General features: G+C 45.6%; 1 protein-coding gene and 1 pseudogene across 8 annotated transcripts in view; one reads left to right on the forward strand and one right to left on the reverse strand.

Moving 5' to 3' along the window:
• TLN2 (talin 2) overlaps window positions 1-27,931 on the forward strand; it is a 232,395-nt gene that overhangs the window by 86,161 nt on the left and 118,303 nt on the right. For all 8 annotated transcript variants that reach the window (XM_061595996.1, XM_061595999.1, XM_061595994.1 and 5 more), the window contains exons 3-9: window positions 3,680-3,777; window positions 7,158-7,287; window positions 9,726-9,878; window positions 14,817-14,959; window positions 16,096-16,223; window positions 22,418-22,481; window positions 25,737-25,841. In XM_061595996.1, the coding sequence (XP_061451980.1) occupies window positions 3,680-3,777; window positions 7,158-7,287; window positions 9,726-9,878; window positions 14,817-14,959; window positions 16,096-16,223; window positions 22,418-22,481; window positions 25,737-25,841 (821 nt within the window). The remainder of the gene's footprint in view (window positions 1-3,679; window positions 3,778-7,157; window positions 7,288-9,725; window positions 9,879-14,816; window positions 14,960-16,095; window positions 16,224-22,417; window positions 22,482-25,736; window positions 25,842-27,931) is intronic.
• Window positions 19,831-19,949, reverse strand: LOC133370151 (5S ribosomal RNA; annotated as a pseudogene).

The following is a 27,931-nucleotide window of genomic DNA, read 5'->3' on the forward strand; positions in this document are numbered from 1 at the left end:
ACCACTTGTGATGTGTAGATGGGAAGGGGCCCCTTCACATGAGGGAGGTGAACTGTGGTACCTGGATCAAGGAAGTGAAATGTGGATCAGAAGTGGAGACGAGTTCAGAACCCCATGAAAGTAGTGTGTGAAGGGAAAGAGGCAGGGGGACTGGAGGAAGAGGAGTGGAACCTGAGATACAGAGGAACTGTGAGCTGCATGCCCAGAACTGGCTTGTTGCAGTGCAGACATTTAGAGAGGAGAGGAAATGGGGGATTGCACATATTTTCCAAACTCTTTATGTCCGTATATTAATCCTTTTTGCAGAATTCCTGATTGTGCACAGAGAGAGAGAGAGAGAGAGAGAGAGAGAGAGAGAGGAACTGTGTAGTCTGTTATCTCACCTTCAAAAGAATGTGTGGAGGCCAGGAGCAAGGACAGTGGGTGATCCAAGGTTCTCCCGCACCTTCATTCATTCACTGAATGTCTGCCCTGGGCTAAAAAACTCAGAGGGAATTGGAGCTGATCTGGAAAAGGAAAGGGCAGGAGTTAAACATGGTGGGGGAATGCTGGATTTAGAGAAAACAGTCCACTCTCGCTTCTTGCTGGGAAAGGGGCAGTGTGACCTCCCAGCAGCCCTTGCTGTGTTGGCTGGAGACTTGAGTTCAGGTTTATATTTCATAGAGCTACACTGAATGTTTCTAAACAGGCATTTTGGGGCAAAAGGTGAACTTTTGGGGGAGAAAGAGGGCAAAATGTTTTCACCCCAACGCTTCAGCTATTAAGAGAGTGTGCTATTGATTTATACCTGTCCACCCAACTCATGGGGCCCGTCCATGTGACTGTGTAATCTGCAATGTAATTGCTTTGTATCCTCATTAATTCACCATCATCCATAGGATGTTGCAAGCTAGTACGGATTTTCGAGTTAACAAATCCGCATTAGAAATAACCCTGAAAAACCGATAATCACATTAACGTCCGTGGGCTCGGATGCAATACTGTGGACTTTCCTGCAATAGGTGGTCCATGGGTGTTTGTCCGTCATATGCCAGGCCCCGCCTCCTTCCCCCCACCCTCTGTCCACACCTCCTCCTCCTTTCTTACAGTTCATTCCTGCTTCTGGTAGTGAGCTGGGGTACTTCCTCCTTCTGGCTTCTGTAACTGTATCTCATTGGGTTTTTTAAAAAACTATTTTGCGATCAAACGTAAAATCAAATGTTTAATAATATTTCCACTTAAAAGCTATCTTGCGATCTTACACAAACAGTTCATTGAAAACACAGTTTAAAGGAGGTTTTTAACTGAGCTTTCTTGGGCTGATAGGGGAAAAGGGGGGGAGGAGCAAGCTCTAGTACTTTGATGTGGCATTGATCTTGCAGCCAATACAGAAGCAGGCAAAGCCTCTCTTTTCCTGCCCAACAGCTGATGTGGATGGGAGGGGGAGCCAAACGTACCAAAGAGCCAAAAATTGGGGAATGAGAGGAAGGGGAAATCAGCTTCTCTCCCTCTAGGCAGCCACATCTCTCTCTCTCTCTTTTGTGTGTGTGTGTGTGAGTGCAGGCACTGTACATTGTCTTCTTCCAAGCCTGAAACTGCTAATCGGGGTCCTCCCTTTGGTAACTTGAAACTGAATGAGAGAAGATCTCTTGCTTTCTCCTGTGGTTGGTGGTGGAAGATCTAATACAATCTGGGAGGAGGAGGCCTGAAGGGGAGATTTGGCGGGTGCACCGGGCAGAAGGAAAGCAGGAGATAGTGGGAAACCATTGAACACGAAAAGGGATTTGCCAGTTCGACAAATTCAATGGAATCAAGAGTAACCAGCGGCTCCCATCCTTAGTATGCACTAACATGTTATATGTAACAACACAGACGTTTATTTTGCTTGCCCTTGAGGAGAGCATTAACATCCTTTTGCACATCCACAAACCTGTACATGCGTGAGAATTTTAAAAAATATGTTTCTGCACTCTTCTGAAAAAGTGTGCTTAAAGCTAATGATGTGTTTAAAGCTAATGATCGTTATGGACCAATCACTGAAAAGGGGTGGACTTAGAGGAGCGTCCAGTGCTAAAGCAAAAAAAAAAAAAAGCCCACACGTATGGACTCCTGATAAGCGGGGTTTCACAATAATCCGACCACAAACAGGACATGTACGGATCTCGAGGCCACCAACTGAATATGGAAAACACGGATTTTGTGGTTAGGTGTGGATGGGCCCATCATCTGCTATTGTCTTGGTGCCATTTGCTTCACCACTGCCACCACACTTTATTCTTTCTCTTTCTTTGCTGTGTGATCCTAGCCAACCAAGGATCAGATAATGAGCATGATAATGTAATTATGCCACATAGCTAAACATATTTTACTTATGTGTTGATGCCCCTGAAGTGAGGGCAAATGCACGTCCTTTGAGTGCAAGCGGGGGGGGGTGCATCCCTGTTGCTGAGGGAGCCAAGCTCAATTCCCTATCTTGCTTTCTTGCTGTTTGATTGCTGTCACAGCTTCTCTTTTTGACATCCTCCCTGACTCAGTGGGTTAACACTTTTGCACCTTGTAGCTCTCCCAGTTCAGAATTACCCAAGGGGGTCCTGCCTTCTCAGAGAGGGGAAAAATGATTTTGAAAAAGTCAGTTTGCTAATTTCAGCTCAAAATAAACATGTCTATATATTTAGCATTTTCAACAAATGTTGGTGGTTCCCAGGCCAATGGGAATCCTTAATTTCAGTCTTATTTTAGGGTAACTAATTGCTCAGTAATTGCAATGATCTCATATTGTGTGGCCACAGGTGAGTTCAAATTAATTTAGAATTCAAGATTAGCCATGCCATAATGCAGACGAGATGAGAGCTTGATTGGCAGTGCAGCCTTGGAGCTAATTGATGCTACTCTGGGAGCCTTGAGTCCAAGCTTGGAATTCCTCTCCCACAACCATTTCCATTGCAAACACTCTCCACGAGGGCATCTGCTGAACAGCCGGGTGAATACAGACACTGATGGAGCGAAAGCATTAGCTGTAAACTACTTTGTATTGTTTGGTTCATTACGTTTGAACACAGCCTTCTTCAACTAGCAGCGAGTGATTAAAGTGCTGCTGCTGTTGGAGCATTGCCTTTTGGTGCTGCTGTTTTGGCCTTTTTCTCCTGCAGTGACATCTACATGACCTTCAGGTCCCCAGCCCTCCAGCCACTTCTCCGCAGATGTTTCCTTTGGCTGTGGCACTTGTTTCAGTGTTGTTGTTTTCCACCAACGGAGAACTGGAGCTCTGGTCACGGGAATGTTAACATTCCTGACTGGGTGTCTTATCGTAGCTGATACTTCAACCCTTGAAGCCCCCTTTATTATCTTCTCTCTCTCTCTCTCTCTCTTTGAAATGAGCATTTTAATTGCCCCCTTTTTGTATATACAGTGTCAACTTTCCCTTCCTCTCCAAAACGAGCAATCAGTTGCTCCAAGCACCACATGCTTTGAAACATATTGAGTTAGGTGAGCTGATTATAGGAAAGGAGGAAGGAGAAAGGGGTTGGCGGGAGGGTAGAAGAGAGCTGCATGGAGCGGACACAGAGACGAAGAAGCCAAAGGGGGCACCTCGTGGCAGTCGAATTAGGTGGGAAACCATCATTTGGGACAGAAGTGCGGGAGCAGAGGCTGTATATGCTCCACTGTCTTTCTGAAGTCTTTCTCTGCCTTCATTTCTCAGCCTCTGACTATGGGCTATTCCTATCTGATGAAGATCCACGGAAAGGCATTTGGCTGGAAGCTGGGAGGACCCTGGACTACTACATGCTGCGGAATGGGGTACGGCCAAGATCTGTGTGCTCCTCCGCTGTACCTCCAGTTGATGGGGAAGAGGAGGTCTGTCGGTGGCCGTTCAGTCAGGAGAGCTGCATAGAGACTCCACACCTGGGGGGGAGTACTGACTGGGCCTGACACAAATGCCAGTTGCAGAAGATGGTTGTTGCCTGCCTGCTCTTTGGTCCCATCCAGCAGGACTTCTCTTACAGCATTTATGAGTCATGACACAAATGGAGCCTCCATGTACAGGGGCAGTGGACCTCTGAATCATAGAATAGTAGAGTTTGAAGGGGCCTACAAGGCCATCGAGTCCACCCCCCTGCTCAATGCTGGAATCCAAATCAAAGCATTCCTGACAGATGGCTGTCCAGCTGCCTCTTTAATGCCTCCAGTGTCGGAGAGCCCACTACCTCTCTAGGTAATTGGTTACATTGTCATATGGCTCTAACAAGACAAGGTGTTGCAACTAAACTGTGGGAAAGGGCTATTGTCTTCATGTCCTGCTGCTGGGATTTTTAGAGGGTCCCTTCTTACATTATACATTCCCCACAAAAGCTTAGTTAGGCTCATAATTTTGGACGCCAAGGATTTGGGTGTCAAGGAGTTCACCAATATGAACAATTTTTAGAACTGAAAAGACTGCAGAAAATACAGGTTTGCAAGAAGGGTGGGCAGAAATCATGCTTGGTGGTCTCCTTTGGATAGTATCCAACCCTGAACATGCGGGTTTCTGCTATTGCATCAGGACTTTCCCGTCGCTTCCTTTCTCTGGATGGTCCCCCATCCGTTTGGAGCAGGCTTTGAGGGAGTGCAGGGGCTGGAGAGGAGGAGAGGGGGAAATTCTGAAACAGCAGCATTGAATGCAACTCTTAGCTTTTTGTTTGAGTTCTGCAACAGGACGGAGCTCACACTCCTTCCCTACAAATGTCCATTCCTGGTTCCTCCCAAGTTTTTTCATTTCAGCAGTATAATTAGCTGGGGGGAGGGGGAAGTGATTTTGTTGCTGCCACGGTTAGAAATAATTGAGAGACAGAAATCCTTGCTGATCTACTGCAAATCACCCAGAGATCTACCAGTAGATCCAGATCTACCTTCTGCCCACCCCTGGTCTGGAATATGGAGGGTAATTGGGAATGGTACAAAACAACCCATCCATCCCAAAAATAGCCTCTCCGGGAGGTAAAAAATACAATAATAAGCTGAAGAATTCACATTTGCTGCCCTGTTAATGTTGGGTGGTTTAAAAGTCAATCCCTCTTCAGAGAGAACTCTGGGAACTGTAGTCCTGAGGGGAATAGGGCTCTCCTAACAACCACCAACACCGTTCACAAACTACACATTCCAGAATTCTTTGGGGGAAGCCATGACTGTTTAAAGTGCAATAATAGTGGAATAAATGAATGGTGTGAATGTGGCCACTGTATGCCATTCCAGGGTAACTCCTCCCAGGTTTGTTTATTTATTTGTGGGATACTTGGCTCAGCAGTACTGCATGACTATTGGGATTGTTGTTGATCACAAGCTGAATATGAGCCAACAGTGCGATGTGGCTGCAAAAAACACAAATGCTATTTTAGGCTACATTAACAGAAGTATAGTCTCCAAATTGCGTGAAGTATTGGTTCCCTTCTATTCAGCACTGATTAGGCCTCATCTTGAGTACTGCATCCAGTTCTGGACACCACACTTTAAGAAGGATGCAGACAAACTGGAATGGGTTCAGAGGAGGGCAACGAGGATGATCAGAGGACTGGAACCAAAGCCCTATGAGGAGAGACTGAAAGAACTGGGCCTGTTTAGCCTGGAGAAGAGAAGACTGAGGGGAGATATGATAGCACTCTTCAAGTACTTGAAAGGTTGCCGCACAGAGGAGGGCCAGGATCTCTTCTCGATCGTGCTAGAGTGCAGGACACAGAATAATGGGCTCAAGTTACAGGAAGCCAGATTTCAACTGAACATCAGGAAAAACCTTCTGTTAGAGCAATACGACAATGGAACCAATGACTTAGGGAGGTGGTGGGCTCTCTAACACTGGAGGCATTCAAGAGGCAGCTGGACAGCCATCTGTCGGGGGATGCTTTAATTTGGATTCCTGCATTGAGCACAGGGGTTAGACTCGATGACCTTATAGGCCCTTTCCAACTCTATGATATATTCATATAACAGGTTATTCCTCTTGATTTTTCTACTGGGCCTGTTTAGCCTGAGAAGAGGAGACTGAGGGGAGATGGGATACCACTCTTCAAGTATTTGAAAGGTTGCCACACAGAGGAGGGCCAGGATCTCTTCTCGATCGTTCCTGAGTGTAGGACACGGAATAAAAGGCTCAAGTTGCAGGAAGCCAGATTTTGGCTGAACTTCAGGAAAAACATCCTGACTGTTAGAGTGGTACAACAGTGGAACCCATGACTTAGGGAGGTGGTGGGCTCTCCAACACTGGAGGCCTGCAAGAGGCAGCTGGACAACCATCTGTTGGGTATGCTTTAACTTGGATTCCTGCACTGAGCAAGGGATTGCACTCGATGGCCTTATAGGCCCCTTCCAACTCTATAATTCTATGATTTTATCTAGAGCCAGTGTGGTATAGTGGTTAGAGCAGCCTTTCCCAACCTTGGGCCCCCAGATGTTGCTGGACTATAGTTCCCATAATTTCTGACCATTGGCCATGCTGTCTGGGGCTGATGGGAGTTGTAGTCCAACAACATCTGGGGGCCCAAGGTTGGGAAACGCTGGGTTAGAGTGTTGGACTATGACCTGGGAGACCAGGGTTCGAATCCCCACATAGCCATGAAGCTCCCTGGGTGACCTTGGGCCAGTCTCTGCCCCTCATCCTCAGAGGGAGGCAATGGGAAACCCCCTCTGAATACCGCTTACCATGAAAACCCTATTCATATGGTCGCCATAAGTTGGGATTGACTTGAAGGCAGTTCATTTCATTTTTTACCCCATTAGGTTTCTTACTTGCCCTTGTAAGGTCCCAGGGTGCACTCCAGCCATATAATAATACAGTTTTAAAATCCGTGAGAACAATTTACATTAGATGAATTGGGTGGGCCCTAGAAATGTCTCTTGGCTGTCAAAGGTCAGGATATAGAGGTGTGTCTTCGCCATGCAAGGAAAGCTGTATAGCGAAGGCACCAGAAACACCTCTGTTGGGAGGGCATTTCTCAGATCACGTTTCAGCCAGCTGGGACGTCAGAACGCCTTAGGGCAGCCTAAGGTGAAGCTTGTAAGTTCAAAAGGTAAAGGAGTGTGCGTAGATAGACGTGCAATAAAGGAGGAATAAAACTGTCTATTCCTGAACTTCATTCAGTAGCCTCCTAGGAGAGCAGTTCTTTCTGTCTCTTACTAGTCATGAAGTATCCGTGTGACTGACTTCCTAGGATATTTTGGAATACAAGAAGAAACAAAGGCCACAGAAAATACGGATGCTGGATGGGGCGGTGAAGACTGTGATGGTGGATGACTCCAAAACCGTCGGAGAATTGCTGGTGACCATTTGCAGCCGGATAGGTAAGACTGGGGGTGGCTTCAAAGCAACAGCGATTCCATGTTCTGTGATAGCTTTCCCTGCATCTTACATGAGGTGGAATGGCAACTGGAGTCCCCAGGCCCAAAGCTGCCTTTTACTGCCTGGCCTGAAGGCACACGAGGCCAGCTCCCTGCTGAAGCTAAGCAGGGTCAGGTCTGGTCAGTGCCTGGATGGGAGACCACCTGGGAACCATATGTAAGCCGCCTTGGGTTTCTATCATGAAAAGAAAGGCAGGGTATAATTGTAATAAATAAATAATAAATAATAGTTGCCAAATCAGGAGAAAAAGAAGGGTGCAAAGTGGGTGGCATCAGCGGAAGTGAGACTTGCTGGTAGGGCATGGCAGTTGGGGGCCCATTCTCATAAAAGACTTTCTAGGAAACTTGAGTTTCTGATCCAGACTGTTCATCAGAGGTGGGAAACTTTTTTCAGCCCGAGGGCCACATTTCCTCATAAGCAACATTCTGGGGGCCAGTGGTGTGCAGGGTCAGAGGCAAAAATGGGTGGAGCCAGGAACGCGATTCTTAAATTTGCACAATAGGTCACATTTGAGCCAGGCAAAAGTCAGAGATTTCTACACCCACGCACATCTCTGCCCTCCATCGAGGCAAGCCAGAGGCATTTTCACAGTTCAACAGCACATTCCAGGCAGGCAAATGGACTTGAGGGGGGCACGTAGCAGGACTGGAGAGGGGCATGGTCTGCAGAGTCCCAAGGGCCAGACAGATAAGTCTGTAGGGCCGCAGTTGGGCCTGAAGTTCCCTGCTTGTGTCATGAATTGCTTCACTGTCTCCTTCCTAACAACTGCCCATGAACTATATGCAGTGGGGTTTTTTGTGATGGAATTCATTGGTACAGAGTACCTCTTTTTTGGCTGCCCATGGCAGCTATTTTGGGCTGGCACCCACCACACTTTTATCAAGATATGAGTACCAGCACTTCATTTTTTTACCCCCACCCACCAAAAAAGCACTGACTGTCTGAGGTGGGTTGCCAGGTGGAACATTTGTGGTTGGCATGTTGGCCAACCCATAACATAGAGTTAAATATAAGGGGCTACTTCTATAGGCCAGGATTCTGTACTCTGCCTGGCAGTTGGAGTGTGTTTATTCATTTCCATAGAGCATTTATACCCTGCTCTTCGGCCAAGAAGGGTCCCAGAGTGGCTTATGTACAATCAATTAAAACAAGTCAGTCCCTGCCGGTAGGCTTAAGGGTTAAAAGACATGGCACAAAAGGAAAAAAGAATGGGGAGGGAAGAGGGAGGAAAGGCACCAATTCTTAAAGTTATATATCTGTTCTTATAATGATCATATGGAGTTCAAGGGCAGGAGGTGCTTAATGGAGCTGGTCTTTCAGCAGAGGTTATGGAATTTGCCTTACTTCCCTCCTCTGGTAGCCTGATGGCATGATTGCCACCAGGTGACAGTTTAGGGACAGTTTTAGGTCTCAAGGTATGCCTGTCCCAGTCTTGTCGCTGGTGAGATCCTTTAACTAGCGATTCTAGGGACTGAAGTGGTTTAGCATTATAATGAGCCCAGCTTCTCTATGATTAAGAAAAACAAGTGAGCTTCATACATTGTCGTTTGAAGTTGGTTTGTTTCCACTAACCGTAGTTAAGATTAAGCACAGTTTATTGTTGTTATTGTTGTTGTTGTTGTTATTATCTTTATTTATACCCTGCCATTTTTCCAAAACTGGAACTCATGGCGGCTTCCAGATAAAAAATACAAATAATTAAAAACATACAAAGTCTACATTAAAATAAGATTAAACTATTTCCAATATTAAAACCATACACACATATAGCTAAAAAAGTTCAAACTAGTTTAAAAATGATATAGTAGACATTAGCAATGCAGCACCCTTCATGCCCTATCCTTAGCCTTCAATTCCAAAGGCTTGTTGGAATAGGAAGGTCTTTGCTTGTCGGCGGAAGGACTGCAAGGAGGGGGTCATTCTTACCTCCCTAGGAAGGGAATTCCAAAGCCATGGGGCAGCCACCGAGAAGGCCCTCTCACGCGTCCCCACTAGTCATACTTGAGAAGATGTGAGTATTGAGAGAAGGGCCTCTCCTGAGGATCTCAGGGCCCGGACAGGCTCATACAGGGAGATACGGTCTGATAAATAGCCTGGACCTAAGATTCAGACTACATGGTAAGTGCAGTTAATCTAAATGGAAGCAAAAGCTACCAAACTCCTCCTTGTGGCCATGCAGGAGGAAGAGGGGTGAGCCTGGAGCCTGGCAGGCAGCTGTGCCCAGTCTCACCATTTAATGTGACATCCAAATGAGGCCCAGGAGTTTCCAGTGCCAGAGCAACATCTTTGCAGAAGAATGTTTTGCTTTGTTTTTTGAAGCAAGAATACCTTTTGAAGACCTACTTAAATTAAACCCACTATTCTATTTTTGCGATTCTAGGAATAACCAATTATGAAGAGTACTCCTTGATCCAGGAGAGCAATGAAGAAAAAAAGGAGGAGGGCACGGGGACACTGAAGAAAGACCGAACGCTGTTGCGAGATGAAAAAAAAATGGAGAAATTAAAGGCAAAGCTGCATACAGATGATGACTGTAAGTCACGTCCCCCCAGACAAAGCTACTACCGCAGAGATGAGGGATCTGTGGCCCTCCAGATGTTGCTGGACTCCAACTCATATCAGCCCAACCAGCATGGCCTGTGGCCGAGGATGATGGGAGTTGTAGTCCAGCAACACCTGGAGATCCACAGGTTCCCAACCCCTGATTTATCAGAATCAATAGCAGAGCTTGGAAAAGTTACTTTTTTGAACTACAACTCCCATCAGCCCAATCCAGTGGCCATGCTGGCTGGGGATGGTGGGAGTTATAGTTCAAAAAAGTAACTTTTCCAAGCTCTGATCAATAGTATATGGAAAACCAACTTGGTATTGGTATCTGAAAACAGGAGTGAATCAATAGTAGCTCTGATTTGCAGAAATGCAGCCTGTGTCAAAATACAAGCTACATTTTTATTGTGTGTTTTCAGCACTAATAGTAGAAGCAGAAAGGTTATACATTTTAAAATAAAGCCAGGAATGGCACAAATGATGCATACGGCTCTGTTTCAAAATGGGCCGCTGAGTCTTGATTATTTTAAAACCTGTGATAGTGAAGATTTTCAAATCTAGTTGTTCATAACCTGTGGGGAATTTTTCGTTGTCCATAGCACGGGGAACCTGTGACCCTGCAGATGTTGTTGGACTACAGTTCCCACCAGCTCTGACTATTGTCCATGCTAAGTGGGGCTGATGGGAATTGGAGTCCAGGAACATCTGCAGGGTCACAGGTTCCCCATCCTTGCTCTGGTGGTGATATTATGCAGCTAGCTAAACACACGATTCTGGATTCAAATGGCTGTTGAAAAGGAGATGTAAATAGAACCTCTCTCTGTGGACATTATAATATTTGCAACCTTGCCCAACCAGGTACCCAAAAGGTGTTGTTCACTCTAATTCCCATCAGCCAGTTGTCTGCACTGATGCCAGGAGCTGAGTCCAACGATATCTGGAGGACAGCAGATTGGGGAATGCTGCATCTGCAGCAGTTTATAAGAATGGCTGATTATATTTGTTGCCAGATCACAAATACCTGCATGAGCCACCTCACTGACTTCTTTCAAATCCTTCCTCAAAGCCCAACTTTTCTGTCTCCATCTGCAATCCAGACACAGAGTCAGGGCTGCAAAGGTACTAGGGCTCTGAGCCAGCTGCTGGAGATCTGGTGACCGCTGCAACTAAGGCTGGCAGAGAAGTCCCCACAGAAACCTCCCAGAGTCCAGACCCTTGCAGGCACCTCCTTCTGAGGAACCAGATACCTCCCATGACACTTGTCCAGTTAAAAGGAGTGTACCAGGAGGGAGGCTATGGAGTGGAGGAGGAGTGCCTGTCTTCAGGCTGTGGGGTTGGTTCTTTAAGGCTCTGAAGTGCTCCATGATGGGCTTGAGCCATGAGAAGGTAGTCTGGTGACAGGTGTAAAAGGCCTCAGTCTGCTGTCAACCCTTGTTGGAGCAAGTTGCACACCTGAAGTCGTCAGTGGTCCTGCAGTTTCAGACCAGCCTTGTTCTGCCTTACTTATCCTTCCACCTTGTCACCTGCTCCATGAGATTTGGCATTGGGCTAGAACATGACACCATCCCTGCTGCACTGTAACTAAGCCTTTTACCCCTGCCTTCATCTCCCTCCTGTTCCTCTCTGATCTCCCATGGATCTTATTTTACCATGTAAGCCCCTTGGGGCAGGGACCTATCCTCTGACCTCTCCTGCTCTGGATGCACTCCAAGCTGCCAGGGAAGCAGGCTGTGGTTATGGTGCTTCATAATGTTAGTAAAAGGTATCATAGAGTCCGAGGTCAGGACCCTGGACAGAGCTCTAGCTAGAAGGGAACTGTTGCTGCAGCAAGTTACAGAAACCCTTCTTGAAGCCTTATGAAAGATGGCCGGCTTAGTCTTGCTGTGTCCCTCCAATCCCCAAGGAGTTGTCTGTTCCTTTAAAGGGCCATTGCTGGGTTCAGCAGCTTTAGACTCCTCCAGCATGGGGGCTATGAGGGCTGCTCTGGAATCTGAAGAGTTAAGCAAGTTATGCCTTGTGGCCTGGAAGGACCTGGTAAAGGAGGTGGAGACTCCTTGCCCAGTTTGTCCTCCAAGTTTCTTGTCGGAGGTGGGAGGCTCTTACAAAGTGCCAGGCGCACTGATGACACCGTATAATCAATAATTGTACACCCAAGATCACTTCATCTGAATTAGTTACCCTTTCATCTTTTACTTGTACTTGCAAATCAAGGTATAAAGATTGGGGGGGGCAGAGGGGATGTTTCCCCATTTATTCAGTGCATGACTATAAGAGTGCGCTTAAAGCAGGTTAGTGAATGAGACTCTGGAACCAGCTGCTTCTTCTTGATTTGACAAAATGTGTGGCACTCAAGAGTAGGATCCTTTATATGTAGCACTATAACAATAGTGGTTACCAGGCAACAGTTACACATATTCTTTATACCCCCTCTTTCCTCCACCCCCTGCCATAGAATCATAGCCATCTTCTCCTTCATACTGGAATTGGTCTCTGAGCAGTCTAGGGCTTCTGCTGGCCACTTCTCTTAATAGAGTAATAAGGAATGTGGTTTAGGTGTGAATTCTCTCTCTCCCTCTCCCCCCCCTTGGATATTGGGGGTCAATACGGTGTGATGCTTTTGTCTGCCGAGATCTACAGTATGAAATATCAGTAGCATTTACAAAGGAAGTTAAAACAATCTTTGCTTTGTTCTGTAATTTCAACAGCAATCCAAGCTGAAAGTTCACAGTGCATGTCTTGGCAGGGGCAGTAATTTTAATTTTATTTTTCCTTTTCGTAGGTATGTTCTGGCTTCCCCTCCCAAGCAGGTTTTAGAGTTGCCCATCAGTTTAAAATAAAAACTGAGCAAAGGAGAAAAAACTTACAAGAGGTTAATTGGGGCCAAAACGGTGCTTCAGAAAATAAGCCCTCTTGCAGTGTTCCTGTTTCTTTTTAACTTTAATTCAGCACAAGCTGTGTGCATTATATATAAAACAGTCCTACATTCTCTAAAGGTCAGAACTGGCTGCACTGTCCGTGATAACAATTCAGCGGTTTTTAAGGAACACAGGAAGCAGCCTTATGTTAAGTCAGACTATTTGTCCATCTAGCCAACTATTGCTTGTTTTGACTGGCGCTGCTCTCTAGGGTTTCTTGACCCACAAGGCCTTTCCCATCACCTGCTACCTGAAAGCCTCTTCACTGGAGATGCTTCCAGGGATATAGTCTGGGACGTTCCACATGCAAGATGGATGCAATCTATCACTGAGCTATGGTCACATCACAATTGGCAGTGCAGCTTCAGTGACTGATGGGAGTTGTAGTACAAAACCTCTGGAGGGCAGCAGGTTGGCGAAGGCTGTACTAGTGTGTTGATGCTAACACCCTAGTTTCTGACCTTGCATTTGTCAAACAGGTGATATTATGGATCAAAAGAATAAGGCGCAAAATAACCTTTTCCCAAGTTGCAATTAGAAGTATACATCCAGTTGTAATTGTACTCTGTCCTATGGTTCTTATGTAGCATGGAAGAACCCTAACTCAGGCCCAGAGGGTGGGGGAGTACTCCAGCTGGCAATCCCAAGGCTGGCCACCGCTTCCAGCCCCCGTTCTCCTTCCCACGCTTCTTCTCCTGCTCTCTTCAGCTTAATTGGCAGGGAAGTGGCAGCCACGCTGTAACTCACAGTGCTACCTGTGAGTGACAAAGTGAACTGCAGCATGATGACTTTGCATATTTTATATAGAGAAATATTTCTATATTATAATCAAAAAATGTATATTCTTTGATTGTACAATCTGGTCTGCTGTCTGAGGATTAATTTCCCCATATAATAGGGGAAATTTAATGTTTTTAAATTGTTTTTATATTGTTTTGAATTTTAAAATTGTGTTTTAAATTGTTTTTAAAACATGTTTTTAATTTGTGTATTTGTTTTAATGTTTTTCATTGCTGTAAACCACCCAGAGAGCTTCGGCTATGGGGCAGTATACAAGTGCAATAAATAAATAAATAAATGTAATAGTGCAAGGTAGCAAAACTGGTACCGTTCAGATGATGCTGGATTCCAGCTCTCATCTCTCATCAACCAACATCTGGAGCATAGGGCATTACAATTGCTACAATAGGCTGAAAGATCATCAAGTGGTCCACCGAGTCCCTCAGCAATTTTCAAGTGGTCCGGGGGGGGGGAGGTTTGGGAACCAGTGGTGTAATATACCCATGGTACAGCGTGACTCTGAGCTAAAGGTTTCATTATGCATGTCAGACGAATACACAGGCATATAACATGATAATGGCAACAAGATAGCACATGGTAGCAAGCTATAGCATGTTTGCCAGATAGAGAAGGGATGTCTTAGTATTTGTTCAGGTATATAATTAAAACAAGTTATTGGATTAGCATTCTTTTTTGAAGAGTTATCAGGTACATGTATCTAATATTTGGACTCTATTAAAATTGGACATAATTGCATATAGGTATATGCTTTTAATTGTAGGCCAACTGTTTTGTCATTTCCCCATGTTGTTGCTGCTGGGTGCCTTCCATATGATGTTGGAATGCAGCTCCTACAATCCTTTCTGACCATTGGCCATGCTGGCTGGGGCTGATGGGAGTTGGAGGTGAACGACACCTGGAGGGCACCAGATTGGGGAAGGTTGTGTTATTGAATGTTGACACCTCAACCCACTTGAATAGGTTGCACCTGGATGTACATTAGAGTTAGAATGCAGGAGGGGGAAAAAGATTGAGCCACAGTAGTCTTCACAAACCTGGTACCCTCCAGATGTTATGGACTACAACTCCCATCAATCTCAGCCAGCATAGCTGTGCTGACTGAGGCTGATGGGAATTATAGTCCCAAATATGTGAAGGGCGTCCGGTTGGCAGAGGCTGAGCTATAGCAATATGCATATTGTGAATCTTGGTTTTTTTCCTCCACTTAGTGAACTGGTTAGATCACAGTCGAACATTTCGGGAGCAAGGAGTAGATGAGAATGAGACCCTGCTGCTCAGACGCAAATTCTTCTATTCGGACCAGAATGTGGATTCAAGAGATCCTGTTCAGCTCAACTTGCTTTACGTTCAGGTATGCTAAAGTGTGAATTGAGAAATCCTCTCAATGATCCAGTTCCTGAGCTGGTGTTGTTGTTGTTGTTGGTAGTAGTAGCAGCAGCAGCAGCAGTAGCAGTAGTATTTATTTAATTTGTATCCCGCCCTTCCTCCCAGCAGGAGCCCAGGGCGGCAAACAAGGCACTAAAAACACTTTAAAACATCATAAAAATAAATCTTAAAATACATTAAGACAAAACAGCATTAAAAATGTTAAAAAAAAGTTTTTAAAAGGGTTAAAAACATTATTAAAAACATATTAAGCAATTCTGACACAGACACAGACTGGGATAGCTCTCAACTTAAAAGTCTTGTTGAAAAAGAAAAGTCTTCAAAAAGCGCCAAAAAGATGGCAGAGATGGCGCCTGCCTAATATTCAAAGGGAGGGAATTCCACAGTAGTAGTAGTAGTCGCTTGACACCCAAAGGTCCCCAGGCAACTTAAACAATGTTAAAACACAGCCAATAAGACACTATAAAAACATAACAATAAACAACAACAAAACAATAGCAATACCCCCACACAGCCACAGGAAGGTTTGGCAGCATATTAAAACAAAACATCATTTTGGTACAACAGAATTGTCATTTAATTCTACCATAATGTGATGATGGAGGATGTGTGTTTAGCTTCTCGAATAAGGGAAATATCTCCAGTATGAGAGTGTCAGTGTGGCATACTACGTCAGGATAGAACCTGTGAGACCAGGGTTTGAAATCCCCACTCAGCCAGTGAAGCTTGCTGGGTGACCTTGGGCTGGTCCCAGGCTCTCAACCTAACCGTTATGAGGATAAAATGTGGAGGAGGAGAACCACTTATGCCACCTTGAGCTCTCTGGGGAAAATGTAATAAAGAGATAAATGCTACAGAACAGTGATAGGAAACCTGTGATCATCCAGATGTGATTGGACTCCCACATCCCAATAGCCCCACCAACCAGTATGTCCAGTGGTCAGGAATGATGATAGGAACTCTATTCCAGCGGCATCTGGAGAGCCACAGGTTCCCCAACTGTACTATAGAACCAAGATTTTCAGCTACTGGGGACCACGTATGTTGGTGTACAACCTCTTCCTGGGTGTGACATGGCCTCTTTCTTCACTTGTTTTCCAGGCTCGTGATGACATTCTGAATGGTTCCCATCCAGTGTCATTCGAGAAGGCATGTGAATTTGGAGGCTTCCAAGCACAGATCCAGTTTGGACCTCACGTTGAGCACAAGCACAAACCCGGATTTTTAGAGTAAGTTACTTTGGGTAAACTGTTGTGTGCTGTTTAGATAAGTGTTGCAGCCCAGTAGTTTCCAGGGTGAGGAGCATGGGGCTGGGGGGCAGGAGGGAGAGATTCCACAAAAGCAAATCAGGGTTTCATTGTTGAGAAAACCAGTAATGTTGGACAAGACTCTCAGAGAGTTTGAACAAAGCCCACCGTTACCCATACTCTTTCGCAACGTACCCTCTCAGACTCAATCTGCACATCCAGTAAAATGAAGTAGTAGAGGTGGTGGTAGAGGACTATATCACTTTAGCTGGCAGCCGGAGATTTATTTATTTATTAAATTTGTTCGTCACTTTTCTACACAAATGTGTGCACTCAAAGCGACGTACAGTTAATACAAAGTAAAAGATATATATAGTTTTTTTAAAAAGTATATAAGGTGGTGGAGCAACCCTTCCTAGGAAGGCTACTCAACAGAAGCCCTCCAAAGTTAAGAACCAAATGCCTTGTGAAGGCTCTCTCACATACAAATTGTCCTCTAGCCTTCACAAGCTATGGGTGAAGAGTCGGGCAGAGCGCTTTACCCTTTCCCTAAAGCAACTGATCAACAGGGTAAGGCTGCAATCCAATACACACTTACCTGGGAGGAAGTCCCGTTGCACCCAATGGAGCTTACTTCTGAGTAGACATGTATTGGATTGCAGCCTAATGCAGTGTTTTCAGACAGAGGTTTTTTAAAAAAAAAAACAGCATCAGCAACGACCCATTCCCTCTGTGGTGGGGAATCCTCCAGGTGTGCAAAGGAGCATTCTCTGTCCGCTTGCTAAACCCTATGCATTATTTTACACACCTCTGCCGTCCCTCCCCCCCCCGCTCACCTTTTTGCTTGTGGTGGGTGGAGGTCCATGCGTGCAGCAGTGTGGTGGGCTGTGGCTGGCGTGTGCCACCTTTTCGATTTTGGTTGCTGTGCTTGAACAGCAGAATAGCTCACATTTAGACTACAAATGTTAAAACCCACTTCCAACACAGGAAATAACACGAGATGGATGATTATTTATTTATTTATTTGTATACCGCCCCATAGCCAAAGCTCTCTGGGCAGTTTACAACGATTAAAAACATTAAAAACAAATATTTACATTGCCCTGCTTTGCAAGCCCAGTTCTGCAGAATTTAAATAATGTGATTTCATCATAACTGAATTTTTGTATCTCTCTAAAGAGAAACTATTCCCTTCTGCAGGGTAAGTGTTCTGCTCAATGTTCAAATTCAAAAGAGCTCATGGATTATGTCTTCTGGGGTGGGGGTCCCTCCACCTTCCCCCCACTCCTTACAAATGATTTAACTTTAATTGGACAGGGTCTCTTCTGAAGGCTAATGTTGTGTTCAACCATCATTTGCAAAGGAACAGAAGGGGGCTCACTTGTGCTTTGCTATTGAGAGGTTGGCATTGATAAAGGCTTCTCCCTGGGTTTGGCATCCTTCTCTGGCATTAACAATAAGTAATGAAACTTTGAGCTAAGGAAAACTATCAACAAAATGGTGTCAAGACGGGTCCCTTCTGCAGCTTTCTTACATGTCCTTATAGGCAGTGAAGGTCTATAGTGAGAGCTGTTTCACACAAGGCCTGGGCTTGCCACCAAGGGATACATCCAACATCAGTTCCCTGATGATTGTACCTGTGTGATGCATGTATTTACTTTCCAACATCCGTTTATTGCCTTCATAAGAGCATGGAAGAGGCTAGCTGCTGGATCAAGCCACCATCCTTTTCTCACAGTGGCCAACCAGATGTCCCAGTGGGAAGCCAACAAGCAGAACCTGAGTGCTCCAGTCCTCTTCTCACTTGTGATTCCCAGAAACTGGTATTCACAGTATGCTGCCTTTGACAGTGGAGGCAGAACACTGCCATTGTGACTGGTAGCCAGTTACAGCCTTGTCCTCCATGAATTTATCTAATCCCCTTTTAAAGCCATCCAGGTTGGTGGCCATCACTGCTCTTGTGGGAGCAAATTCCAGAGATTCACTGTGCACTGCATGCAGAAGTACCTCCTTTTGTCTGTCCTGAATTGTCCAGCATTCATCTTCATTGAATGGTTGCATTGGGTCTAATATTATGAGAAAAATGTTTCTCTGTCCACTTTCTCAACCCCATGCATTATTTTACACACCTCTGCCATTCCCCTCCCCCGCTCCACCTTTCTACTAAACTAAAAGCCTTTCCACAATGTCCATGCTTTTGTGCAACTCCATTCACATTAATAATGGGGCTTGCAAAGGAAACCTTCTTGATGAATTGTTCCCCGTGTTAGTTAATGAAAGAGAGGTATCATTTGGGTTTTCCTCGTATCACACAGGTACAGCCATCACAAAACTAGTCTTGACTGCACCTACCTATGGAGTGTACACCCAATGACACACCCAGAGCTTTTGCTTGTTAGGAACTGCTGGACCATTGCCTGCCTTCCAGGTCTGGCCTGACTCCACCCACCCGGACTAGCCAATGGCTCCTTCTCGGCCGGAAGGACATAATGGATTTGCTTGAGCAACAAAGTCTACCTGAGCAATAGCGAGTCTTGCATTTCTGGTCCTGGCTTGCCCTCTGGTCCTGATTGCTCTTCAGTCCTGACTTTTGCCTTGTGCTCTGTCTCTGCCTTCGGGTTGACCTCAGATCCTCATTGCCTTTGGGCCCTGATTCCTAGGTCCCAGCTTCTGACTTTCTCCAGACCACTGCCCACCACCTAGCCAGGGCATTGTTGTGTAATTTTAAAGTGCTAGCATTATTACATTAAGTTGGTCCTAAGCAACTTTGCCTAGGGCCATCTTACTTCATTGAATCATAGAGTTGGAAGGGGCCTATAAGGCCATCTAGTCCACCCCCTGCTCAATGCAGGAATCTAATTTTAAACATACCCAACAGGTGGCTGTCCAGCTGCCTCTTGAAGGTCTCCAGTGTGGAAGAGCCCACCACCTCCTTAGGTAATTGGTTCCATTCTCGTACTCTAACAGTTACGATGTTTCTCCTGATGTTCAGCCAATATATGGCTTCCTGTAACTTGAGCCTTTTATTTCGTGTCCTATACTCAGGAATGATCGAGAAGAGATCCTGGCCCTCCTCTGTGTGGCAACCTTTCAAATAGTTGAAGAGTGGTATCCCATCTCCCCTCAGTCTCCTCTTTTCAAGGCTAAACAGGCCCAGTTCTTTCAGTCTCTTCTCATAGGGAGACCAGTTTCCAGTTCCCTGATCATCCTCATTACCCTCCTCTGAACCTGTTCCAGTGTCTGCATCCTTCTTAAAGTGTGGTGTCCAGAACTAGAGGCAGCACTCAAGATGAGGCCTAACCAGTGCCAAATGGAGGGGAACTAGCACTTCATGCGATTTGGGGAGCTGGATTTGGGGAGCTGGAGGGCAGTCGCTGGCAGAAGGCCACTGTGCGGCAAGTCAGCCTCAGGGCGAGTTTGAACGACAGCAGCGCTCCTGAAGAGGCAGATCTCTTTGTTCGTCTTTTGTTGTTGTTCTATGCCTTCTAGTCGATTACAACTTATGGCGACCCTATGAATCTTTTGGATGTATTCGTGGGGTTTTCATGGCAAGAGGTATTCAGAGGTGGTTTACCATTGCCTTCCTCTAAGCCTATGGCACCCGGTATTCCCAGGTGGTCTCCCATCCAAGTACTAACCAGGCCTGACCTTGCTTAGCTTCCCAGATCAGACCAGATTGGGCATGTTTAGGGTAGTATGGCCATAGGCTTGTTCCTCTTAAGTACTCTGTATTTAGAATTGTATTTCAGTCTCTCCTCATAGGGCTTTGGTTCCAGTTGCCTGATCATCCTCGTTGCCCTCCTCTGAACCCGTTCCAGTGTCTGCATCCTTCTTAAAGTGTGGTGTCCAGAACTGGAGGCAGCACTCAAGATGAGGCTTAACCAGTGCCAAATGGAGGGGAACTAGCACTTCATGCGATTTGGGGACTATACTTCTCTTAATGCAGCCTAAAATAGCATTTGTGTTTTTTGCAGCCACATTGCACTGTTGGCTTCTATTCAGCTTGTAATCAACAACAATCCCAAGGTTCTTCTCACATGTCATATTGCTGAGCATTATTAAATCTGCAAAAAGAATATTTTGAATTTTGCTTTGCCACTTGGGCCAGCCTGCTATTGACTTGCCACCAAATTTCATCAGTATTGGAATTCTGGACAAACTTTGCTCTTCCATCAGTACTGCTGCTCCATGAACTGTAAACCTGCCTAGAAAATTCTGTCAGACCAGCCAAAATCCACCATGTGACACGAGAAGAGGCCCTCAGCGTCTCTAGTACTTGAAATGAGCATCTCTAGTGCTTGAAATCTGCAGCAGACAATGCTGCCTGACTTGGGAATCCTAATCCTAGAGGGGCTGAGAATGAATTCTTCATGTGCTCAGAGTCCCCGTCTTCCATTTACGTGGCTGATCCCTAGTGCTAAACAGAGGGGCCTGTAGTTCAGATAGGGGAACTAAGGTCAACTAAGGTCACCAGGAACTTCTGCTATGTGTTCATCTGTATTGCGAACCCCCAAGGCCAAGGCAGGTTGGTGAATGCAGATCTTAAAAGGGCCAGCCCTGGGCCTTCTCCTCATTTCTATGGCCTCCTGTTCAATGGGCAGGTGTGGGAGGCACTCAACTGTGAGGAGTCGGGTTCAAGGGACAGCATTTGCAGAGGTCCTGACTCAGTCATTGCAGCCTCTGGATTGCCAGCTTCAGGCTCTGAACCATCAACATCAGGAGCCTGATCCAGTTCCCTAGCTGGTGGAACCACAGCCCTACGCTTGTCCGGCTCTTCCACTTCTGACCCTTGAGCTCAAGGCGGGGCCGTGGCAGCATGCCTTCTTGCACTGCCCGCATTCATTCCCACGTGGCTTGTGCAGGAGAATGTCCTGCAAGATCGTGTCCCATGCAGCGAGTGGAAGGGAGACACGTTTTGCATTTCCAACTTCCAGCACTGCAGTGTTTTAGTAAAGCTCTGCAACTGATTTGCTGCCAAAATTCAGCCGTTTCAGAATTCTGGTCAAATATTCATGGAAATTCTCCTCTGAAAATTAATCCATCTAGTGGATGTGCTGCTTGTTTTCCTCTTGGTCACAAAGTTTATAATGCAACAGCCCATAAACAATGAAGTACCTCAGGGAGCATCTTCCCTGTGGGCAGCTGACCTCTTTGTTATGATCAGCAGGAGATGCGCTGCTTGTGATTCCATCCTTGGTGGAAGCTAAGAGAACAGTGGCACATGACAGGACCTTCTTGGTGACAGCACCCCCTTTATGGAACCCCTCCCAGGGGATACTCGGCCTGCCCCCACGGTGGATATATTTAAATGTCAGTTGAAATGTTTTTGTTTATCCAGGCTTTTGGTTCACGTTTCTTTTACATTGGGTGTGTGGTCCCTTTAGGCGTTGGCAGTGCTCCTCAGTGATATTGATGCAACAGTTTGGTCTATGACCGTAAATAAAAATCAATCAATCATATTAATGCAATGTAATGATCTTGTTTTAGATGGTTGTTTTAATGCTTTCTTATGTGAAGGTGCCCTCAGCTCCAGACTGAAGGAAGGCCAGGGTAGAAAGACATAGCTGAATTAAATCTTAGTTTTAAAAATATTAAAACAATACTTAAAATGAATGTCATGTTGGGAAAAGCTAATGTTATAACAATGTCAGAATAACAATATTCTTCATTTGGGCTTTATTGACGTTTTCTGACCACTGTGTACCAGTTGGCCTTGGGAACATTAAATCAGTAGGGGGGCAACTGGTGCATTTTTAAAAAAAGAAATATCTAGGCCATGAAAGGACAGAATCTGCTGAAATTCAAATGGGCAGATGGATGTTCAGTGAAAAGTCACCGCTCAGGGCCATTAAAATGGATCTAAATGTTTCCTGCGGGCTTCTCACGTGGCTGGTAGTGGCAGTGATTCTGAGAGGGGTCACGTGTCCCCTTAAGGACCTGGATATGTGCTATTCCTTTTGGCTGTTAGTTTTACTCCCGGACCCAGTAAAGGTTTTTGGGTGGATTCCCTGGACTGGCTGGTTCTGAAGAGGAGGGAGGTGGGAAGCTAGTCAGGAGAAAGGAAAGCTGCAAGGGACTAGAAGCCATGTAAAGGAATGGTTGACATCCGTTCTTGCTTCAAAACGAGGCAGAGGCAATCGTCTCTCCATTACCTGTGGCTCTTTGTTTTTTTCCAGTCTAAAAGAATTCCTTCCGAAAGAATACATCAAGCAAAGAGGAGCTGAAAAGAGGATATTTCAGGTAATTAAGAGTGTGGTGTCCCCCTTCCCACGCTTTATATAGATATGTAATAGTCTGTTTTATTTTGCTGTCATAACCTTGTGCATTTTCTTTGGCAGTAAACTAGCACCAGCTCAGGTGCAAAAGACGCTGAGGAGGCTTCTTCCCTCTTTGGCAAACTTGCTATCCTAATTCACATTCTCCGTGCGGTTTGAAGATTTTCTTGGTTTTCATTGCATTTCCTCCATGAAATGAACATGTTTCAGCGGTTCTTGTTTGCGATGTAGAATGCGTAAAGGACCACATCTGAAGGGAGAAAAGGTGGTTGCCGAAGGGTCTTCACGGCCCATTTCACCCACATAGCCTCCATGGTTGCTTCCTTGTTGCTGAACCCCTAGATGCCCAGTGTTTTGTCTACTAATCCTGTTGGCTGTTAATGGAATTTCAAAGGGCAGAGCTCTGTAGACCTCTGCAGCAGGTATACTGAACGAGCGGGTCAGTTCTGCCCAGCAGAGCCATTGCCCATTTTCAACCAGCCCCAATTTGCCAGCTTGTAAGGGAAAGGGGCTGAGCACCATCAAGAGGCCCCTCTTACCGTCACAGAGTTACTTGGGAAGAAGGAGCAATTGTTAAACCGCTCTGAGAATTGTAGCTCTGTGAGGGGCCTCCTGACAACTCTCAGCACCCACAACAAACTACAGTTCCCAGGATGCTTTGGGGGAAGCATGATACTGCTTTAAAGGTATACTGCAGATGAGACCACAGTCCTACATTAATTAAGGAAGAGGAGATCATGGCAGAGGGAGGAAAAGCTGGTGAGGCAGGCCTAGGTCTAGGGGCTGAACTCCCACTTGGGGCAAAAAAAGCCCTTTCCAGAACAGCCACCAAGAGTCTTCCCCTTAAAGACCCAAAGAGAAGGGGCTGAAGGAGAGTGGCAGGCTCCCCAGAGTCCCATATGGAGGGATCTGAGATACCCTCTCCATCGCTCCTGTTGCCAAATCCAGACTGGCCAGGAGAAATGAGGAGGAGTGCTGGTTCTAGACCCTGAGTAAACGTTGGAGTCAGTATTGCCCTGTCTTAGGGCTTTACCAGGAGACACCCCGATATCCTCATTCACCACTAGGGGAAGCCTGCCCCCACCTGCCCAAGACGAACTTGCTTGGCCCTGAGGGGCAGACCTTAGACCCCCTCTCTTGGATGCTTCACAGCTGGGAAGGACCCTGTATGGACAAAGGAGAGGCATCCCTAAATGACTTGACTGCTAAGGACCTTTGACTTTCCTGGTCTTTGGAAGGGTCCTGATCCCATGGAGCTCTGGGGCTTATGTGCCCTAATATAGCCCTAATAAAAGAGGTTTTCTTTCAATGTCCCTTCTTTATACAAATCTGATGAAATAATAGATGGGCCCCATGGAACAAGGGCCTTTTGATTTGGACAGCAGGGTCCAAATGCCCTGTGGCGCACTGGCTAGAGCTGATGGGAGCTGTGGCCCCAAACATCTGGAGGGCACAGGTCATTGGGGAGCAGTCAATCAGTCAATCAATCAATCAATCAATGCAATGGCATAGTCCAGGCACAGGTTGACTACCTCCTTGGGCAGTCTCTGAGATCTAGCCCTAAATTCATCGGAGGCTCAGAGTGGAAAGGGGGAAAAGATGCTTTGTTGTTGTACTATGTCTTCAAGTCGATTACGACTAATGGCGACCCTATGAATCTTTTGGATGTATTCGTGGGGTTCTCATGGTAAGAGGTATTCAGAGGAGGTTTACCATTGCCTTCCTCTAAGCCTACGGCACCCGGTATTCCCAGGGGGTCTCCCAGTGGTAAAGCATCTCTGCTTTGCTTGCAGAAGGTTCCAGGTTGGCATCTCCAGATAGGGCTGGGGAGTAAATCCTGGGGAGCTGGTGGCAGTCCGCATAGACGGTACTGAGCTAGATAGACCTAATGACCTGATTTCGCATAAGGCAGCCTCCTGCATTCCTAAATCCATTGTCTGCTTTTTGATTGCCAGAGACATCAGCCACCTTTTATTAGTTTAATTAATTGAAGCCCTTTTTGGAAAGAGCAGAGAATGAGAGCGATCCTACTGGAGTGAGAAAATGTCACCCAGCTTGCTAATATCTTGTCCCTGGAATGCCATGGTAATCCTGGAGAGTAAGGAAGGCTGTCATGCGCTCACTCACAAACTTTCGCACATTGTGTCTTTGCACTTTTGGAAAGGAAAGGGCAATTCAGCAGAAGCAGTTGTTTTTTGTAATTATTCCATTTCTGCAGGAATAAAAACAGCAAATTAAATTTTGCTGTGTCTTTCTCCAGCATTGGTATGAGAGGGAAAGGGGTATAGGGGATGTATAGGAATTATGGGTTAGCTGGCAGAAATGCTTCCATTGTCGACTTATCAAGAGAGGAGCTTGGAACAGACAGAATTCAAGCAAGTGTGTGGTTTCAGCCAAGTGAGGATCCTGTTCATTTTGAAGTGTGTTGGGGGGGGTAAAGGTGGGCTGGGGGCTATAAGTTTGATGGGATGTTGGGATATGGATTCCCCTGGAGTGGCAGGGAAAGGGTGGGATGGCTTGCAAGATGGACACCAACCTTCAGTGGAGCTAAGATGTGGGAACAGCTGGTTCACTGTGATGAGGCAAGGGGAAGATTTCACTTGGCAGAGTGGACAATGTTTCCTACTCTCTCTCTCTGCAGGGCCAGCCCTGCCATGAGGCAAAGTGGGGCAGTTACCTCAGTCAAGCAGCTTATTTTGAGTGTTGCGAAGGGGTGAGAAATGGTTTTTTAATTTACGATTTTTATTCCCAGGAAGAGGTTTTTCTGGGCGTTTCTGCTTCAGGTGCCAATGTAACAGCCAGCATTGGGTTATACCTTGACTGAGAGTGGCAGCAAAATTTCCTGTTCTGCCTCAGGCCGCAAAATTTCTTGGGCTGGGCTGATCTCTTTGCTATTTCTCTCACTTCCTCTAGCTCCCTGGGATGGTAAAGCAGAAAAATCATTTAGGGTTTTTCCCCTCAGTCTGTATAATCCCGCAACCAGCACTGACTTCCTGAGGGACAGAGAAAGCTATGGATCCCAAGTGATCCCAATAAAAATGTCAATAGGTTGTTCATTCCCATGGATGATCGTTGTTTTGAATTTTGTCTGTTTCAAAACCTTTGAAGGAAGGCTAGGAAGACATTAACAACAAAAAGACCTTGTGGCTCCCCCCCCCCAGTAGTTTTCTAGTCATTGTTTTAAATGATGACAAAATGATCGATTGGAGCCTCTCTGCAGGAGCACAAAAACTGCGGAGCGATGACGGAAATTGAAGCCAAGGTGAAATACGTGAAGTTGGCCCGGTCTCTGAGAACATATGGAGTCTCTTTTTTCCTTGTTAAGGTAGGCTTATTTTAAAATCAGTTTTTGTTGCTTATAATGAAAGGCCCAGACAAGAAATGGATACAGGATTTTTCCAAATCAAAAGGCTTAAGGTTCAGAGAGAGATGAAAACCTCAAACTCTCATTTTACACAAGAAGAAACAAATGTTATGAAGACTAATAGATTCTAATGGGAACTGATTGCTTTCTTGAGAGATTAAAATGCGTTACAGCAGTAGTCCTTAAAGTTTGTCGTATTGCAGGGGATGATTCTGCTTCACTTTGCTTTTGTGGACCTCCATGTTTATCTAATCCAGCCGTCACCAATATGGTGCCCTCCAGATGTTTTGGAGCACAACGGCCACCAGGCCCAGCTGGCATGGCCATAGGATGCTGGGGCTGGTGGGAGTTGTAGTCCAAAACATCTGGAGGGCACCAGATTGGGTGGTTAGTCTCTAACCAGGTTCAGATCCCTGCTCAGCCACAAAATTCAGTGGGTGTCTCTGGGCCAGTCATATACTTTCAGCCTAACCTACCTTGCAGGGCTGATTTGAGGACAAAAGTAAGGGGAGTTATGTGTACTGTCCACCCACTAAACTGGGCAAATGCATAACCCCTGTTAGTAGGGCCCATTGGAAAAATTATCTTACAAAGAGGGAGGGCATTTCAGCTGAGCCCTAATATTTCATGCCTGTGGAAGGCATTTTCTCTGCTAACTGGCAACACATACTGTTCCCGAGGTGCTTCAGCTGCTGGTCAGTTCACTTCATTCTTTCAAACCACCCTGCAAATGAGCACATGCTCAGTATTGCAACTTAATTGTATGTGTGTTTTGTGCCTTCAAGTCAATTGCAACTTATGGCGACCCTATGAATCAGAGACCTCCAAGAGCATCTGTCATGAACCACCCTGTTCAGATCTTGTAAGTTCAGGTCTGTGGCTTCCTTGATGGACTCAATCCATCTCTTGTTTGGCCTTCCTCTTTTTCTACTCCCTTCTGTTTTTCCCAGCATTATTGTTCTTTCTAGAGAATCGTGTCTTCTCATTGTGTCCAAAGTATGATAACCTCAGTTTCATCATTTTAGCTTCTAGTGATAGTTCTGGTTTAATGCAACTTAATTAGGCCATGATTTTTCAAATACTGAGATATCTTAGAGCAGCCTTTCCCAACCAGTGTGCCTCCAGATGTTGGACCATAACTCCCATCAGCCTCAGTCAGCATTACCAATGGTCAGGAGAGATGGGAATTGTGGTCCAACAACATCTGGAGGCACACTGGTTGGGAAAGGCTGTCTTAGAGGTTCTCATGACAGGTGGCTTTAGGCTAGCACCATCACAGGCAGCAGGAGGACAACAATTTGAATAATTATTTGTCTGCAGTAACAGTCCAGTGTAGTGTAGTGGTTGGAGTGTCGGACTGGGACCTGGGAGACCAGGGTTCAAATCTCCACTCAGCCATGAAGCTCACCTTGGACCAGCCATTGACTCTCAGCCTAACCTACCTCACAGGGTTGTTGCAAGGATAAAATCAGGAGGAGGAGAACAATGTTTGTACACCGCCTTGTGCTCCTTGGAGGAAAGGTGGGATAGAAATGTAATAAATAAATAATAAATGAAACAAACTAACATGTTGGGGTATGCATATTAAATTCCTTAAACTTTTTTGTACCAACTATAGTTAATTAAACCATTTCAGTAACCATGGTGTGAATTGTACAGCTGTGATAAATTTGTGAGGGAAGGCAAAGAGAGTATCTGAAATGTGAGTTATACAATCCTGGAGATGGGAGGTACCTCTGAGGTCACCTAGTCCAACCCCATGCTAGCGCAGGAAATCCATTGCTACAGCACTCCTGATAGGCAGCCATCCAGCCTCTGCTTAGAAACCTCTATCAAAGAAGAGTCAACCACCTTCTAAGGCAGTCTATTCCATTGTTGAACAGCTTGGACTGTCAGTTAGTTCTTCCTAGTGTTTGCTTGTTTCTAGCTTGTTTAACAAACTTATAGTGATTACTCAAACAAAACCTAAGCGGTTTACAAAAGACAATCTAAAATATTCATTAAAATATCAAACCTTCTTATTTTTTTATCATTAATTTTTATTCAAAGTT

Source organism: Rhineura floridana, chromosome 14 (genome assembly GCF_030035675.1).
Source record: "Rhineura floridana isolate rRhiFlo1 chromosome 14, rRhiFlo1.hap2, whole genome shotgun sequence".
In the NCBI taxonomy this organism is placed as follows: Eukaryota; Metazoa; Chordata; class Lepidosauria; order Squamata; family Rhineuridae; genus Rhineura; species Rhineura floridana.